Source organism: Coffea arabica, chromosome 2e (assembly GCF_036785885.1).
Source record: "Coffea arabica cultivar ET-39 chromosome 2e, Coffea Arabica ET-39 HiFi, whole genome shotgun sequence".
Classification (NCBI taxonomy): Eukaryota; Viridiplantae; Streptophyta; class Magnoliopsida; order Gentianales; family Rubiaceae; genus Coffea; species Coffea arabica.
The window spans coordinates 67329471-67349348 of record NC_092313.1 but is presented as its reverse complement, the minus strand read 5'-3'; the positions used below and the strand labels follow the sequence as shown (position 1 = coordinate 67349348).

Below are 19878 nucleotides of genomic sequence, written 5' to 3'. Positions count from 1 at the left end.
TTAATGAACAGTTTCTGTCCAGATAAAAAGTTAATGAAATATATTTTTACATGTATATGTATTGCAAGAGAGGTAGGGAAGGGTAACATTTGATGCTTGCTGTGCTTTTAGTATTTCTCTAGATATTCTTTATTGGAGCTTTGTTCAAATTTTTTAATATATGTTAAGGGTTTAGATAAGGTACATAAATACAATATAGATTAGATACTAAAATAGTACTTTTTAAATTTTTAAGCTTTTTCAATGTAACTAATATAACTAATTCATTTCCAACACACAGAATAAAAGAAATATATTAGTTAACCTTCATAATTTATTTTTTAACCTTTCAAATTTAATTTTTTCAAAAATATATACCCCAACAATAATATACGTAAACAAACTACTAGCCACGTGCATGTTAGTGGTTTTAGCCATGTATTTCAAATTACTACATGTACCAAAATATATTTATATAGGGATTATTGTATTAACTGTGGGTGTTAACAACAACAATTCTATTGGTACTTAATTTTCATTTGATTAGAATACAATTGTATATCTGACCATTGATGCTATTTCTTCTTTAACTATTGTATTTCTTTGGTTAACAATTCTTATACAATGTATCACATCATTACATTTAAAACAAATAAAAAAATTATTGATTGTTAGTTTAATATATATTTTAATGCATTTCTAGATCAAATAAATGAAAATTCTGCCTCTCCTCAAGTTTGACAGCCATCAATATCACCAGTGATATGGTAAAGATAAAGGTTTTTATATCGTCAAACTCATCTTGCAATTACACTTTTTGCTACATTATCTTGCTAAATCAACTGTTTACATGACAGAATATTAGATGGAATACATAATGACTTAGCAATTATTGAAGTTTCCCTCACACCAACGTCGCCATGTGATGGCCATAACGATGGTAAGATCTAGGTTTCTCACTTATTTTTAACGCATAATTAACCATTACCATTGCATTTTCAATTCTATTAATGTAACTTATACACCTTATTTTCTATATTTAATGTTCATGATATAATGTTTATGAATTATTAAAATTATGCAGACTCATCTAAAGAATTTGTTCCTGCTACGCAAGACGTTGTGCCTGTTAACATAGTTACAGCAAAACAAATTGGTACACATGACGCTGTGCCTGGTAACATAGTTACAGCAGAATAAATTGGTAATGTTCTCATACCTTTCTCATGTAATTATATTTAATATTTTTTTTAAATATGGTCTTAAGTACACAAATTAAGGGTGCTCATGGATCAAATAATCAATTCATTTCTAATTTAGCTAACCATACCCTTCCTCAATTCGAATGGTTACTTAGTGACCGGTTAATCTATAACATAGGGTCAGATTTACAATGTAATATATCCTTCTTCCAAGAAAAAAAAAGAAAAATATTTAGATTTACAAATCCAAAAAAAACAATAGTTCTAAATTGAATAATTTTATTTAATTTTATAACTCTACAAAATCATTAATACGAAATAGACTTGCAAATCAAAAAATACAAAATTTATCAAATCAATAATATCATTTAATCTTACAAATCTAAAAAATCATTAATATAAAATAGACTTGCAAAACATAAATTATAATATTTTTCAAATCAATAATATTGTTTAATTTTACAACTCTAAAATATCTTGAATACAAAATAGACTTGCAAATCGAACAATACAACATTTCCGAATCAATAATATTATTTAATCTTACAACTCTAAAAAATCACGACTACAAAAGAATAATAACACATCAAAATACCGAATATTTAAAAGATTTGTTCTTATTTTGCCCATTTGTTGCCACCTATCATTTTTTTTAATAACGATGGTAGGTTGCTCCACTAATTTTGAATTTCACACGTACTTAATTCTCAAGACAATTGTGATAGGTTGTTCAACCAACGAATCAATTCATACAAAGATCGTGCATTTTCATTTGTAGTACGCACTCCATAAAATTCAACAGAATTAATCAAATCACCAATTTTGGCTTTCGTACTAAAAGTTGATTGGTGTGAAGAGTGTTCGCACCTTCATGCAAAATTATCAAATCGAATGTATAATATTTGTAAATATTTCATTTTAACAACATTTAATTACATTCATTTTTATTCATATATCATTCATTTTCTAATATAAATTTTTATTATTTTTTCAGGATCTATCTTCCGAAAAAAGACAATTTTTGAATGATATACACATTCCATCATATTTCAAACTATTGTTAGACAAATATTACATTTTAATTCTGTTGGTACAATTTTTTAACCTTTTTTAATTCACCCTTTTATTTTCATTTTTTCAATAATGTCAGTATCGTGCGTAGCACGGGTATTCACACTAGTTTAAGAGTAAATCTTATATATATTAACAATATATATATTATTACCGTTGAATTCATGATACACGTGTAAAGGTTAAATTTTAAATTCAAAATTTGCATAATTATCATTTATCTAATACTAATAGTATATATATTTTCAGTGTATAGAAGATTAATCCAATGTTTAACCACACTAGCTTCATCCATTATCACGTTCTACCTTGGATTCACTGTTTTCTACGAATGGGGTTTTGTTAACCAGTAAATGGATTTGATCCCTTGAAATTCGTGCTGCCTCTAGTCTGCTAGCATCCAATTTCTCTGTTTTTGTTTTTCTAAACCATGTTAAATTTGGATTGCTAAAAAAAAAAAAAAAAGTTTCATCTAATTTTGAGAATTGGTCTCCCAAGAAATTTTCTGTTTCTTTTCTTTTCACAACCCCAAAAAAGTGCAATTCTTGGATAAGAGACAAGAACATTCACATGTGGTATTTGTTTCAAATAATGCAAAAAAGTGTGCACAAATTGAAGCTGTAGGATTAGTTTAAGAAAGAAATTATTCCTCACAAAATGTATACAGTGAATACTTTTTCATAGGCCAGCATGATGTGTGGATCTAATGTATATTATGTAATCTTCCCCTTAGATTTAGTCACGTGTGACTAAGCTACAACTGGATCAACTTATTGGTTGTGGTCTCTATACTTGATATGGTCTTTATAATTGATAGTTGGGAAGAAAATATTGCTGTTGCAAAGGGGAAACTAACCAGCCTGTTATTTCCTTTATGACAACATAAGGAGTCTACAATAGTAGGAGTAATACAATAAAAAAAAGCCTGTGATAATAAGGAGTCTACAATATTGGGAGTAATACGACTAGGGGTGCATTCGCGTTAAGTCGAGTTCGAAGAGTGCACCACTCAAGATAAATACTGAACTCGAATTTGTCGAACTTTTAGAAGTCGAGCTCAAACTTAAATTTAACTTCAGTTTACCTTAATGAAGTTCAAACTCGAGTTTAATTAAATCTAATCAAGTCAAATCAAGTTCAATCAATCCTATTCGAGTATAATTGAGCCTATTCGGGTCTAATCAAACTCATGTAATAAAAATTAATATTTTACATATAAGTTTAAATAAAGGATATTATTGATATTTCACAATAATAAATATAAAAAAATTAAAATATACATTATAAAAAACTCGATTAGACTAATCGAACCTTCGAGTACAAAATATTGAAGCTTGAGCTCGACTCGTGAACTCAAATGAGTAGTTCGAAATCAAACTCGAGCTCGAGTCAATCTGTTGACCAAGTAGTTCACGAGTTCAAGTCGAGTTACTTGGTTCAACATCACCCCTAAATACAACCAACAAACCACTGACCCATAAATGGTGGAGTTACAAGTGTCACAATTCAATAGTACTACAACTAAACTCACAAAGAGGAGGAGGAGAAACTCACATATGGTGAGATTTGAAAAAATGACTTCAGTAAATTTCCCCCTAATTATCATCTGTTGTAACTTTTCTGCAACAGGTGGTACAGGAGATAGTTGAGGGGCGTGGTTTGCCATTAACCTTAACATAGATGGTCTATATGTTGTACAGCCTTGTTGGATAACACAAACTGATCATGGATTCCCCAGTTTCTGTCCCAAACTCTTTCACTACCCAGAACTGGCAGCCACCCCCACTGTTTATGTCCCAAGCTATTGTCAACCTGCCCAGTATTGGCAGCCACCTTGAACAAACACGCAAGAACAAGAAATCAAATTGAGGAATATGAAGTCTTCTCACCAAAGGGGTCATATTGATTGGTTAGGGATTCTCTGACAGAATCTAAGAACTTCTCAGTATGATCACAATGCCATTTCTGGGCATATATCACCAAGAACGCATACTGCAGCATTTCAGTTTTTTCCCATCTCTGTTACTGTAATTCATCTGAATGAATTTAATGAGATGGTAATATCTTAACCGATGTTCAACTCAGAATATGTGACAAGATACAGCTATTGAATTAATACGCCCAAGCCAGGCAACTTCAACTACTCAAATAAATCTGAGAGCTATTCAGAAATCTATGCTTTGCTTTAGTTTACATGAAATTTTTCCCATGCAAGCTACCTACACTTCTTATGAGCCACCAGGGGAGCCCAAGTATATCTTAACTGTTTTAGAATATCTTATCGCAACCTATTACAGACTTCATTCGGATGCCTATAGCATCTTTTACAAGAAACTCCTCAGCTGCCGACCTGAAATGTCAAAGCAAGAGCACATTCATGGTTACTGCATACGGCATATTAATTAGGGAAAAAGTCCATGATGTTTGACTCTTTGCACTACAAATGTGTAAATTGAAAAGATGGAAGAACTTCTTGTACTTCTGCAATTTTCCATAGCTAAATAATGGTGTAAACTTCAGATGGTAAATGAACCAGTGACACAATGCTGAAAGGCAGATTGTTGAATGTAATCAATTTGCAAAACATGCATTCTGGGTGTACGAGCCACCATACAAACAATTTCAGTAACATCAGAAGCACTCTGCATTTTTACTAAGAATGTATCATGGGAGGCACTATATCAAATGATATTCGAAGATATGCCTAAGAATGTAAAATTTACAGGATTACCAATTTTTTATTTGTAGTTTTTGTCATTGGTTTCACAAGAGATACATTTAGCAAGAAGTGAAGCTAGAATAGAACTGACATGGCAACTGGAAAGTGATGCTAGACTGAAGCTAGACCAAGCCATCCAAAACAATATGCATAGGAGTTTAATGAAGATAGAGAAACTCCAAGAGTAAACTTCCCTTGGGCGATTTGCAGGCTTCAATTCAGATAGCCCATTTCTCCTCTCACTATAATGTGCCAAAAAAGTAAAGACAAAAGGAAACAACCTTGGTCTTTTAGTATTATACTTGCAAAAACTAGGTAAACTTCAACTAAGCATCCTTCGGATTTAGGCTTTTTTTTTTTTTCTTTTTTTGGGTAAAAAACATAACAGAACCAATGCCAATTATAGAGTTGTCTGATTATCTCATGCAAATGAATCTTTCAACAGGAAATAAGTACAATTCAAAGCTATGTAGATAGACACTTTGGTAAAGGCCTCACCATCTTTTGCAATTTGGAAGAGAGGAATCACTGGTCAACATCGATATCTCTGGTCTAGTTATAGTTTAGTCTACTGGATGTTCTACTTCAAAATCAAGGGAAACAGGACAGAAGCCTATTCCATCTTGAAAAGAGAGATGAATATCCTATTCTGTAATGAAAAGAGATAATAAGACCTTTACCATTATGGTATCTTCTTTAGCCACAATCAATTAGCAACAGAAGAATATTATCCAAAAAATTATACCAAAACAGCCAATATTTTTTATCTGTGACAGATTATATAGAATAAAAATGCAGGACAATGTGTCAGGACAACATAAATAATGCATCTAAATATTTTTACAATATAGGATGTCCAAATTGCAGGTACATATAAGTGATACAATAATTGCAAGAGTAGAACAAAAAAGAAGGAAAACAGCAAATGATTCTGAGCTATTGTGGTTGCAGAAGAAGATCCAAGCTGCAAATAGTGAAAAAACAGTTGAGTTTCACCTAACAAAGAAGTGGTTGAGGTTACTGATTTTATCCCCATAACAGCCTTCAGAACTAGGTTGGGATCCAAAAGTGTTGTATTTCAGTCCACAATTCTAGACTGTTTTTTGAACTAAAACAACTGAACCAGATAGTCAGGTAGATGCAATCTCTAAATAGACAAGCCAGAGGTGCTATAAGGAGTGGATTTTTTTTAGTATTATATATATATATATATATACATACACACACACATACATGGTTAACTGAGCAAAGGTATTACCAAAGTTTGCAGTCAATTATGAGATTCCTACTTGAGCACCAAGGTTGTAGAACATGTTTATATTTTTTATTGTGCCAGAGTACTTGTCAGAATCACCCATCAAAGCACTAACTATTTAAGATTCAAAAAAGTTTCCCATCTTGTTCAATTGCAAAGGAAAAGTATGGGGAACAACTCTAGTAATCAAATGCGACAAGTATCAATATTCACCGTATGATTGTGGTATTAAACCAAGCTTGGGCAAAGTTTTAATACAACCCTCAGGAAGGGAACTGTATTAAGAGGAAGGAGGTGGGGTGGAGGGGGAATAATCCTGCCACATAGGAAGTAGACCTAAAAATTACATTAGAGATAATTTATTCAGGTAACTGCTCTAATGTGAAAGCTAATTCAAGATACCACTTGCTAATATTAGGTTGCATGATAATATATTTTCCTGCAATTTTTAGTCAAATAAAAACTTTTTCAGGCAACTTTCATCAGCAAAAAAGTTGATCTAGTCAAAAGTTTCCAGGAATGAGTGCAAATCACAAAGATGAAATTAAAACTGTGAAGCTGCACGTCAGAAAAGGATATATGCTAGGTGAAAGCACACAATTAAGAAAAACTCAAGCAAAACCTGGAGGCAATACAGGATGAATTTCAATTAATCCATCAGGAGCACTATCTCTACTAATTGTTTGTCATTTGAAACAGTGCAGTCTATGGAGAACCTAAAGAAGTTATGAAAAGATAACCGTACATTGAGAGAATAAAAAGCAACCAAGTTCTACTATTCTTTTACACTTCTGAATGAGAACACCACAGGTCAGTGGCATCTTTTACTAGGGGGAAGCTTCTAAGTTACTCTATATCTAATCCATCACAAAATTAAACAGATAAGTTGCTAGCTTACACAAAGATCTTTGTAATATTTGATGATTGTACTCTCCAGAATTAAACCTGAAGAGCCAGCGGTAGTAGGAAGATAGATAAGCAATCAATAATTGCAGAGAACTTCAACTAGAACTTTAAATGTCAGCATCATTAGTGTCAGATTGTGATCCTACCAACATGTAAGTGACACATTGCAGGTAACACTAGAGAACTTCCAATTTTACAAAAGATGGTGGCCAATAACTAATGACCAAGTAAGGGTTCCAACAAGATTGCAAACCAAAAAACCTATTAATTTTACCACAAAGAATGGAAAATTGGACAAACAGAGGAGAGTTTTACAGGCAAGTAAATTCGAGCTAGCCATTATGTCATTCCTTAATGTTCTGTTAGCATATTGGAGGACAAAGAACCTCAGATATCGAGAAGATAATTTAAGGATACATCCCTAGCCGACTTACTCCAGTATCAAGAAATGTACAGTACTGAAGCTAGACTCAAGAAACTAGGAAGCCAAACGAAATACAAGACAACCATGGCAAATGAAACTGAGCAACTTCAATTCTCTACCTGAATGTATGCAGCTAACCTCATCAAAGTCCTGGAGGCATGGATTCAGGTTCAATGTCAAACGTAACATCTGAAACATCACCAGGAACATTGCAGGCCTTCCGAACAGAGGGTACTTTATGTGAGAACCTATAGAGGTTACTAGACCTTATCAGAAATGAACCATCCTCATCCTGTCTTCTTCTCTGAAATGAATTTAACGATCCTCCCATTTTGTCCAAGCAAGCAACTCTAATGTCAAATAGTGAAGAACCACTTGTCTGATATTCAAGAACCTCCACAATTTCATACTTACACTGCCTATGATTTTCTGGGTCACAGGCCCAGGCAAATATATCCCAGTCCTTATAAATGGCCCAAGTCTCTCCTGCACCAGGAAGTACGCAGTAACGATTGTGCACTTTTTCAAGACAACAAACTTGATGTGAGAATACAGTTGCAGCTTCCACACTTGTTCTCTCCCGTTCAAACATCCCACAGCCAACTGGTAAGCCAGCATTGATCCACTTGTTTTCACCAGGAAACCCCCATAAAGGCTTGAGCCAAGCAACACCAAGCCTAATTATTCCACCGCGTTGGAAAACTGTCATGATTTGGGCATAAGCTTTTGGTATTATATCTTTTCCATCATAACAAGCCCAGGTTTGACCATACTTAAATCGGCTAACTAGTTTCTCCTTCTCAGTATCATCATAGAAAGACCCAGAACTATTAATCGGATTTGAAACAATATTGTCCTTGGAATCAGTATCTGAGTCAGAATCATCAATAACTATGATATTTTGAGTGCAAAAAGCCTTTGCCATGACTTCTTTTACGTCTATATCACCCAACCCTGAACACGAATAAAACAATGAAATCTGAATTTGAAGAATTACTAAGTTTATTAGCATAATCTATGAAAAGAATCTCTACCTGATTTACCAAGATCATCAGCTGTAACCTGTCCAGCATTTTTTCCATCTATGCAGCTTCTTTTAGACCGATGGCTGCTTTCTTCTTCCAAGTTCATCACTTCTTCATCAGCATCAAGAATTTTTCCGGAGCCCCATGCCAGGTTACCACATCTCTTCAATGGTGGAGGATTATAAGGTGCATTACCCCCCGCCTTCTCTTCTTCATCACACCCGCGAATCGAAACAAGTTTCAACTTTAACTCCAAAATCTCCTCCCTCACTTCAAGTTCTTCCTTGCGCTTCTCTAATCTTTTCTCTTTCTCATCAATCTCATTTTCCCTTCTCTCCATCTGATTTTGAAACAGCCTGAGCTCCCCAAAAAGACCCTGAAAATGCCCCTCTTTTAAAGCAAGATCCTTTATCTTTTCATCGACAAAATCCTTATACTTCCCAAGCAGCATTTCCTTCTCTTCCATCCTCTGCAGAAGCTCTTTCATCAACTTTTCCTTTTTACCTAACTCCTTAAACATCTGCTCTACCCATACTCTCCTTAAATCAAGTTTTGTCATGCTCTGGCTGACTGATTCTTGAACCAGCTTCAATTTCTCCTGTTTTGACTCAAGCCCATTAAAGCATTCCTCGAAACAGTTCTGCATCTGTAATAAATGGCCATCATATTCCTTCCATTCACTTGTCGCCAAGTACATTAGAGCTTGGACTCTGTTCTTCTTTTCTTCACTGAGTTTCATTGCCTCAGATAATTTTTCTGAAATGTCCATCCTTTTTTTTTTTTGGATTTTGGTACACGAATATTTCAAGATTGGCTTTGATTAGTGGTGGGTTTGGAGAAGCATCGAAATGGAACGTTTTTATCTTACTGTGTTGGGGGAAAGAAAGGAGCAACTCCAGGTTACAGTACTGGAGGAGAAAGGCTACCCGGTTCGAGGCGCTTTCAAATTTTTCTGGGGTTGGGTCTTCGGATGAGAATCGGATGCCTCTTTGCTTCTGTTAGTACATTTTGTTCTCACACGGGATCCTCAGTGCCACTTTTCCAGTGGCAATTCAGTGCCACTTCTATATTTATGCCAAGTGTCCTATTTATTTAATTTGTCATACGTCATTTATTTAAATTTCTTCAACCATCACGTGATTAGTGGGATTGGCACTGGATTTGGCACGGAGTAGTGGCACAGAGGATCCCAACTGTTTTGTTCTGGGCAAAAAAACCGCCGTGGTCCTTGAACTTTTAATTTTGCGCACTTTTAATCCTTCAATTAATAAGTGCTTAAATATAATCTTCTAATTAATAAAAATATATAGTCATAGTTCTTCCGTCTAATTTGACTGTTAAGATGGACGGATGGACAGAATGATACAAAAAATAAAGGAATAATTTCAGAAACCTCCCTTGAGATTTTTAACAATTTCATTTAACTCCCTTAAGATTTAAAAAATTATACATACCTCTCTTATCATTTAAAATGATAATACTACCCTTAAATATTTTAATAAAATTTCCTTGTTTGGTATGTATATACTTAGAATGACCTTTAAAAATTTTTTTTCATTCTTTTAATTTTGCGCACTTTTAATCCTTCAACTAATAAGTGCTTAAATATAATCTTCTAATTAATAAAAATGTGTAGTCATAGTACTTCCGTCCAATTTGACTGTTAAGATGGACGGATGGACGGAATGATACAAAAATGATACAAAAAATAAAGGGATAATTTCATAAACCTCCCTTGAGATTTTTAACAATTTCATTTAACTCCCTTAAGATTTAAAAAATTATACATACCTCTCTTATCATTTAAAATGATAATACTACCCTTAAATATTTTAATAAAATTTCCTTGTTTGGTATGTGTATACTTAGAATGACCTTTAAATTTTTTTTTTTCATTCTTTTTCCTTCTTATTCCTTTTTTTTAAAAGTTTTTTACTAATAAAACTGTAAAACTACCACTATCACCTCTAGTTTCTATTGTAATCGAATGTCCAACTAGTGATTTTTTTGATGAGTTAACTTTATATGCAATCCAATGTATTTGCTGATCTTTGTTTTCTATTTTTTGGTATTAGAATTAACAATACATGAAAAGAAAATGGCCCAAAATTATTAAATTATGATAATCCAACTACTCGAAAAATTCATAAACTCTAAATGAATTATTTCAATATTTTTTTCTATCTTAAAAATTTAAATCCATAATAAAATACCATCAAAAGTATCCTATCATAGTGATAAAATTATTATTATAGTTGTTTATCAAATAGTAGCTATGGACTTGAAAATTTTGGGACATTTACTAGATAATCTTATAATTATATAGGGAAGTAAATTAAAACTCATTACACAAGGGTATTTTTGGATATTCATTTAAAAATTTGAACAAGTTAATATTATTTTAAGGTTTTGTTACTAAAACAATCAAATCAAGGGAAGTAAGTGTAATTTTTCAAACCTCAGGAGAGCTCAGTGAAATTGTTAGAAACCTCTAGGGAGGTTTTTGTAATTATCCCAAAAATAAATGTCATGTGAGCAATCTGTGATGCGTTTCCCATCTATCTTAACAGCCAAATTGGACGGAAGGACTACAACTACACATTTTTATTAATTGGAGAACTACGTTTACGCACTTATTAGTTGGAAGACTAAAAGTGCGCAAAATTGAAAGTTTGAGGACCATCGCAGTTTTTTGCCCTTTTGTTTTTTATTCTTATTTTTATTTTTTACCCTCTTAGAATTCTACTACTACTATTTAATATTTTAGCCAATGAAAAAATTTTACTCAAAAATGGGTCCGTTTGGTAAGCATAATTTGTTAAAAAAAAAAGAAGATTCGGCTTACATACATTACTAAAAAAAAATTACATTATTATTTCAATTTCTTTTTCAAATAATTCTTATCAAAACACACTCATAGCCAACAAAATTATTTTGCAAATAATCCCTCAGAATTTGTTTACAACATTTACAATGAAGCATTTTGATCGCTCGTATTTTTGGGGCCTTGCATAATTGATTTTGGGGTTATTTTGGGCTTAAAAAGCACATATAACACCATTGATATTTGAAAATCAATAGAAATGAAAAGAGGCAAACTTAAAATTCTTCATGGTTTCAAATCGAGAAAAATAAACACACAAAAAAAACCTTGTACTTTTTACTTGCCTCAAAAATATTTGTCATGGGATGTGTGAAAGCACTTTTCTTGTGATAAATGAAAATAGAATTTTATATCAAAATGCAACGCCTTTCAAATACAAGAGATCAAAATATTTCGTTTCACATGTGAAGGGCTAAAAATGCTTAGAGGGAATATGTAAGAGATTAGTTTTGTGGTTTTTCATTACCCAATAAAGATTTGGAGGAAAATAATTCACCATTTTAAAATTTGGAGTTCAACGTTTTCATTATATAGCATTCATTGCATTGAATGAAGACTTTGACTATCACAATTTTTAGCATGTAATGAAAGGTGTAGTGACACCTTTTGTCTTCACTTGGATTATCGATTTGCACTTTCCTAGTACATAGAACTCATAAAATATCATAGATCTTCTATTGAAAATTTACAAAAATGTTCATCAATTTCACGAAAATACCTCTAATTTATTTTTTTCTATTCTTTGCAAGCTGGAGTACTGATTTTTTTGGGGGAATTATGAGAATCTTGGAAAATGGTACATCATCATCTTTTTTTTCTAGTTTTTTCATTTTTTTTAAATGAGAGTTTTGGAAGTTGAATAAGTAATGATACTTCAAAAGCTCTTAGAATTTTCCCTCTTTAGCTTGATGATACGTGTCACGGGCCAACTATCGTAGTTTCAACGACTCATGCACCACTAGCGATCGTTTAGCCTCCTTTGCCTAAAAATCACTAGTTCAGCCTAATCTCGTGCGCCCAAGTAGTGTTGGTTGTGCGGAAGCATTAGAAAATCTACATAAAGTGAAGGCTATGAACGGAAAGCTAAAGATAAAGACTTTTGTTTAAAAGAGCTCTCTACTTCTTGATTGCTTCCAACTTTCCAACTTGGTTACAAATGTGGAGGTCTTGCTGTGTTTATAGGCAAAGCCCTCAAGACTCAAGATGGCCCTAGACTCTTCTACCAATTAAGCTATACAATTTGCATTTCTAGATCGTTCCGTCAATCTCTTGAATGTTTCGTTACTCTATGCTACACAAGTGTGAACCTCTAGAAGGTTCCGCATCGTTTTTGTCCCAAGTCACTTATGTACAATGTTCTTGAACAACCTAGAGAGATCCGGAAGCTTCTAGGTTATGCTACACACTTCTAATAATGTTTAGAGAGACCTCCATGCCTTAGCCTCCATGCCTCCATGGCTTGCCACTTGCTTGGGGAATTGGGGTGTGGGTCTACTAACAATCCGAATTTTTTTGCTATTTCTCTCATATACAGTAGTGCATGTCTGCTCAGCCTGGGATAGATGTGCACGGTCACGAGTGGTCAGGTGCAATCCATGTCATCCTCCCTCACTTGAACAAGGCATTGTCCCTGATGCCTTTGGTGCTCCCAGCAGTCGTCGAAACTTGTCTCGTACCATTACATGTTAACGTCCTCCTCTTGCTTCAGGCAGAAGAAGCGACATTGTATTGCATGCAGTGCATACTTAGGCCCTATTTCCTCAGCACGATACTCCCTTATGATGTCTTCGTGCATGTTGCCCCAGTCTGGCATGTACACGGCGTGCTCCTTGTGAAGGACCCCTTTTTTGTCAGGTCAATACTTGGTGATCTTGCCTTTGGTCACCAACTTTTTTAATGCTTTGGCTTGTGAATCAATGTCTTGCCCTTTTTGTATACGGTCGTAGACATCCTCAAACATCGCTACTACTAGAGCCGTGGTGCCCCATGCACCCGTTTCGCACTCCGTTGTTTTATTGCTTAGTTCATGCATTAGAGTCCCTACTCTAACCTTGTCCACGCTCGTTCCCCGGTCCTTTACAACTTTGTCCTTAAGTTGTTGTGGGTTTCTCTCATTCTCGTGAAAATGTTCACGATGCAAGATGCCCCTCCTTGCATAATGAGCATGGTATCCTCATGCAGTACCATGATCGGTCTCAAGTAGTCTATAAATTTCATTCTAAAGACTACCGTATAATCGTCCATTGGAGCAATAGTAAAGGTCGTCGTACTATTCCGTTGCCCTAACTTGATGAGTAAGCGTGCCGCTATCCCGTCCAATGAACCCCACTTGTCATTGACGGCCTTAAATTGGCCCTTGCATAGCTCCCATGTTAGATCCAATAACCATGCAATGCCATCACTCGTGTAATTGACGTCCGCACTTGTGTCCACCAAGGCCTATATTTTGCATCCGTTAATTTTTGCATCGACGAACATTCAGCCTTGTCCTTGGTCATCCACCTTGGCTTCGACCGCACTTAGCCTCGTGCACGCAATCTTGCGTTGTTCTTCCTCATGCTTGCGCTCTTAAATGATAGCGTGTAGCAACTTTCTATTTAGGCAATCCTTTACAAAGTGTAATGATTCTTGGCATACGTAGCACTTGAAGTCCTCGGTCTTGCCCTTCTTGCCTTGAGCCCGTTTGGTTTCATCGATTGCGGAAGAAATCTTAGACCTCTCGTGTACTTTCGCAGGGCTCGAGTGTTGGTCTCCCTCACTTGAATCTTGGTCGAGTCTCTTTCCTTTGTCTCTCCCGTTATCCCTCCATGGAATCTCATATAACTGCTCGGCTGCGGCCGTTGCTTCAGCTAAATCCTTCACGTGTTGGCTTTGGAGTTAGAGTTTGGCCCATGGTCGTAAACCGTCTATAAACGTGAAAAAGTGTTCTTTGGCGACATATCCGTTATCTCTAACAAGAGTTCAAAGAACTCCTTCACGTACTTGTGGATATGCCCATCACTATAGCATAAAAGATGAAACTTGGCCCTAGTTTCATTTTTCGCATCTGCTAGCTAGAATTGATTCTTCAACTTGCTCTTGAACATGTTCCAGAAAGTGACTGCGTCGGACCCACTCCTTATGTCGTCATAACTTCTCCACCACCATACTAAAGCCAAATCTTTTAAGTATAGTGGGGTTGTTCGCATCTTGGCTGCATCTCTCATGATGTCAAGTGCGACAAAATATCGTTCCAACCCGTATAGAAAGTTTTCGATATCGCATGATAAGTTTTCTAGATCAAAGACTGAATGCTATCTTTTGTGCATCTTTTCCATTTAAATAGACAAACTCTGTACCTTCTCCCCTCAGTCAGAATATCTACCTATCTAAAATATTAATTACAGATATGTTAATATACAGCTAATATAGTAGACCATAATCAGCTGCCCTTGATTAGTGCAATTAGTAGACCATAATCAGCTGCCCTTGACTTTTGTAATTAGTAGACTAGATCCCATAATCAGCTGTCCTTGACTTTTGCATTCAGTAGACCAGATCCCATAATCAGCTGTCTTTGACTTTTGCATTTAGTAGACCATAATCAGTTTACCTTGACTTTTGTAATTAATAGACTAGATTAGACTAGATCCCATAGTTAGCTACCCTTGATATCCCCCCTCAAATTGATGCTGGTCGATCAAAAAGCATCAATTTGTCAACCAGAAAATTGTGTCTATGACGAGAGAGAGCTTTAGTAAGTATATCAGCAGTTTGAAGATCAGTGGTGATATGAGGAAGAGAGATAACATGATCATCATATGCTTCGCGGATAGAGTGACAATCAATTTCAATATGTTTTGTACGCTCATGAAATACAGGATTAGCGGCAATGTGAATAACGCTAGTATTATCGGCATGAAGAGGAGTAGGTGCAAGTTGGGGAAACCCAAGCTCACCTAAGAGGCCTCGAAACCAAATGATCTCAGAACATGCAGAGGACATAGCCCGATACTCTGATTCAGTAGAGGATTTAAACACCCTATCTTACTTTTTGCTTTTCCAAGAAATAAGAGAATTTCCAAGAAACATGCACCTACCAGTAACTGAACGTCTAGTATCTGAACAACCTGCCCAGTCAGCGTCGCTATAGGCTACCAAATGAAGAGGAGAATTTCTGGAGAAGAAAAGACCACGAGAGGAAGTGCCTAGTAAATAACGAATAATGCGACGAATAGCAGCTAGATGGAGATACCTAGGCGCCTGCATGAATTGACTAACTTGTTGAACAGCAAATGAAATATTAGGCCGAGTAATAGTTAAATAGTTGAGACTTCCCACCAATTGTCGATAGAGAAAGGGATCTGAGAGAAAATCACCCTCATCATGGCGATATTTAACATTTACTTCTAAGGGGGTATCAACAGACCGACCATCTTGGAGACCTGCCAAAGCAATTAATTCTTGGATGTATTTATGCTTATGTAAGAAAATACCAGCTGAGGTAGAGTGCACTTCTAGACCCAAAAAATACTATAGAGGACCTAAATCCTTCATATGAAAAGAACGTTGAAGATGCTCCTGAAGTTGAGATATTAATTCAGAGTCATTTCCTGTGATAACAATATCATCAACATATACCAGAAGTAAAACAAGTCCCTTATCAGTCTTGCGAAGAAATAAAGAGGAGTCATACTGACTCTGAACAAATGAGAAGCTAATAAGCGTAGAACGGAACTTATCAAACCAAGCCCGTGGAGCTTGTTTTAAGCCATAGAGTGAGCGCTTTAGCTTACAAACATCAGAAGAAGATGTAGAAAATAACCCTAATGGTGGAGTCATATAAATCTCTTCTTGAAGATCGCCATGTAAAAAGGTATTCTTAACATCCATCTGTCGCAATGACCAGCCTGAAGAAGCAGCAATAGCTAAAACAAGTCGAACTGTTGTCATCTTTGCCACAGGAGCAAAGGTCTGCTCATAATGTACTCCATACTCTTGCCGATTACCAAGAGCTACTAATCATGCTTTATATCTTTCAAGTGAGCCATCAGATCTCAATTTAACAAAAAACACCCATTTACAACCAATGGACTTAACATCATCGGGACAAGGAACAATATCCCAAGTATGATTCTCCTGAAGAGCTTGAAGTTCCCCGTTCATAGCTTTCACCCAACATGCTTGTTTAGCTGCCTGTGAATAGGATGTAGGAACTGTAGTGTTAGTTATAGTGGCAGAGAAATCATACCAATCAGGCGGACGACTAAGACGTATGGACTTTCGATGAGTGGTTGGAGCAAGGATTGGATCAGTGTCGAGAAGAGGTTGTGATGAAGAAGCCTGTCGTCTCTAATAAACAATCCCTAGTTAAAATCGATCAATTGGCGGAGCAATATCATCAAAGCTAGGAAGAACAACACCTTCAGACGAGGAAACATGGTATGGAAGTAGTGCTCATGTTCAAAGAAAATCACATTTCTAGAAATGTGTAGACGATTAGTAATAGTATCATAACACAAAAATCCTTTATGAGTTGTACTATAACTTATGAAAGCACATTTTACAAATTGAGCTGTAAGTTTGTGACGCTCATGAGGAGGTAAGTGAACAAAGCAAACACATCCGAATGTGTGTAAGTTGCCATAATTAGGATGTACACTAAAAAGACGATAATAAGGAGAATCAAAATTCAACTGTTGAGAAGGTAGACGATTAATTAAATAAACTGCAGTAGACAAAGCTTCTACCCAAAATTGAGATGGAACCGAAGACTGCAAGAGTAAGGTCCGTACCATATCCAACAAATGACGATGCTTACGTTCAGCCACCCCATTCTGTTGCGGGGTATAAGGACATGATCGTTGAGATAAAATACCTCTCTGTTGCAAAAATGCTTGAAAGGCATGTGACATATATTTCCCGCCATTGTCAGAGCGTAAAACTTTAATGCAAGTAGAAAATTATGTTTCTACATAAGTCACAAATTTTTGAAAAACAGCAAATACTTCAGCTTTAGTACGCAAAAAATATACCCATGTGAAATGACTATAGTCATCAATGAATGTCACAAAATATTTATATTGCGCATGTGAAACAACAGGAGTAATACCCCAAACATCACTATGAATGATCTCAAAACTTGTATTAGCATGACCACCATGACTAGGAAAAGGTAATATTTTACTTTTCCCTAGTCTACAAGTAGAACAATCAAAAGACAATTTATGATTAGAACACTGATCTTTGCTCCCAAGAAAATCATGCTTTATTAAATGAGATAAAATGACATTATTTGGATGACCTAATCGTTGATGCCGTACTTCAACTTTATTGTCAACAACCATAGAAGCCCCTTCGCGATCATCTTCCCTGACACCTGGTCCTGCACAAGACAACCATCACGAGAGACCGTACATCACAGTTATTATCTACTATCTGACTAACAGAAATCAAACTAGTAGACAACCCTGGAGAGACAAATACATGACGAAAAAAAGGTCTAATATCACCAATGGCTGTAATTGGAAGATTACTGCCGTTAGCAATCTGAATATTTTGTGTACCAGTATACTGCTGTAGATTATGTAGTGATGCAGATGAACCAGTCATATGATTTGATGCTCCAGAATCAACTAACCAAGGAGTAGAAACAATTTTACCTTGACCTTGAAGTCCAAGAGCAGAAAATGCTGAAAAAATCATTTGTTGAACCATTTCTGGAGTAAGTGTTGTGGCTGTGGATGTAGAACCAATAGTGTTAGAGTCTTGGACAGCACCTTGAAAGGCTTGGACTCTTCGATTCTCAGGGCGTGTAGGACAGTCCTTGATGATGTGTCCATTTTGCTTGCAATAATTACAAAATTTCTTTCCACAATTGCGTGCAATATGCCCAAATTCCTTGCAACTATAGCACTATACTTGTCCCTTTCCGCGATTCCTCCCTTGAGCAGCATAGGCAATATTGACAACTTTAGATATCTCCTTTGATGCACCTATGATAGTTTGTGTAGCCATTCTCTGTTCTTCTCGCAACAAGTCACCAAGACATACATTTAAAGAAGGAACTGGATTTCTATTTAACAATCCAGCTCTTACCGCTTCAAATTCAGGCCTCAGTTTCATTAGAAACTGGTCACGCTTACTATCTTCATGAACCGCTTGAATATCGGCTAAGGCTTTGCTTGGTACCTTAGAATAGATTATACTAGAGTATTCGCTCCATAAATTAAGAAATCCAGAATAATACTGCTCAATAGAGAGATTACCTTGGCTATATGTACTAATTTCCAATTCAAGCTGAAATCTTCTTGTTGTATTATCTTGATGATATACACCCTTCAAATGATCCCACATCTCCTTTACTGTATTAAAGGAGCGTAAATTGTTCACCATATGAGCTTCAATAGATGCTAGAATCCAAGAAATAATTCTAGCATCCTTTGCCTCCCATTGAATAATTTCTTTTCCATCTCTAGGTGCTGTAGAAGACCCGTCAACATGAATCCAAAGCTCTTTGCCTTTTAGAAACATCCTAAATTGAAATTCCCATGCTGCATAATTTTTTCCAGTGAACTTGATGGCCAAAGATTCCGTATGTGTTTTTTCCAAAGAGTTTTCCATAGACATTCTTTCAAAAAACAAAGATCTAAATTACAAGAAAGGCTGCCAACCACAATATGATTGACCCAAAAGGATATCTTGAAACCGAATGATTGATCAAAATAATCAACCCAAGAAGAATAACAACTCAGAAAGTTTGGAAAGGCAGAGAAATTCAAATAACCAGCTATGATACCATGACAAGTTTTCTAGATCAAAGACTGAATGCTATCTTTTGTGCATCTTTTTCATTTAAATAGACAAACTCTGTACCTTCTCTCCTCAATCAGAATATCTACCTATCTAATATATTAATTACACATATGCTAATATACAACTAATATAGTAGACCATAATCAGCTGCCCTTGATTAGTGCAATTAGTAGACCATAATCAGCTGCCCTTGACTTTTGTAATTAGTAGACTAGATCCCATAATCAGCTTTCCTTGACTTTTGCATTTAGTAGACCAGATCCCATAATTAGCTGTCTTTGACTTTTGCATTTAGTAGACCATAATCAACTGGCCTTGACTTTTGTAATTAATAGACTAGATTAGACTAGATCCCATAGTCAGCTGCCCTTGATATCGCACACTTTTCTTACTCCACTATAAGTATTCGATCGTGGCACCTCGACCCTTGGTGCGACACGGTGGCTCCCATTGCCCCTTGTGTCCTTAATTGATCCAACCCCAGGCAAAACCTTTGCAGTTCCTCCCGAACGTATGAAGGCTCCTCGGCCGTTGTATTCGCAAACTTGGCCAACTGTGCTCTAGATGCGTCAAGCTCCACCTTGAGCTTGGCAATCTCCTCTTGGAGAGACTCCACCAT

At 35.6% G+C, this 19878-nt stretch overlaps 1 protein-coding gene across 2 annotated transcripts; it reads right to left on the bottom strand.

Annotated features, from left to right (window-relative positions):
* Positions 1-3529: 3529 nt before the first annotated feature.
* On the bottom strand, positions 3530-9572 carry LOC113732730 (uncharacterized). 2 transcript variants are annotated; one of them, XR_003458869.2, is made up of 4 exons: positions 8591-9572; positions 7676-8510; positions 5470-5620; positions 3530-4602 (listed from the first exon to the last, which is right to left on the bottom strand). XR_003458869.2 is itself a non-coding variant. In XM_027258667.2 (3 exons), the coding sequence occupies exons 1-2, from the start codon at positions 9348-9350 to the stop codon at positions 7699-7701; spliced, it is 1572 nt and encodes a 523-aa protein (XP_027114468.1). In that variant the 5' UTR covers positions 9351-9572; the 3' UTR covers positions 3530-4602; positions 7676-7698. The 2 variants fall into 2 exon arrangements, 1 of the variants encoding a protein (XP_027114468.1); XM_027258667.2 differs by lacking the exon at positions 5470-5620.
* Positions 9573-19878: the final 10306 nt, after the last annotated feature.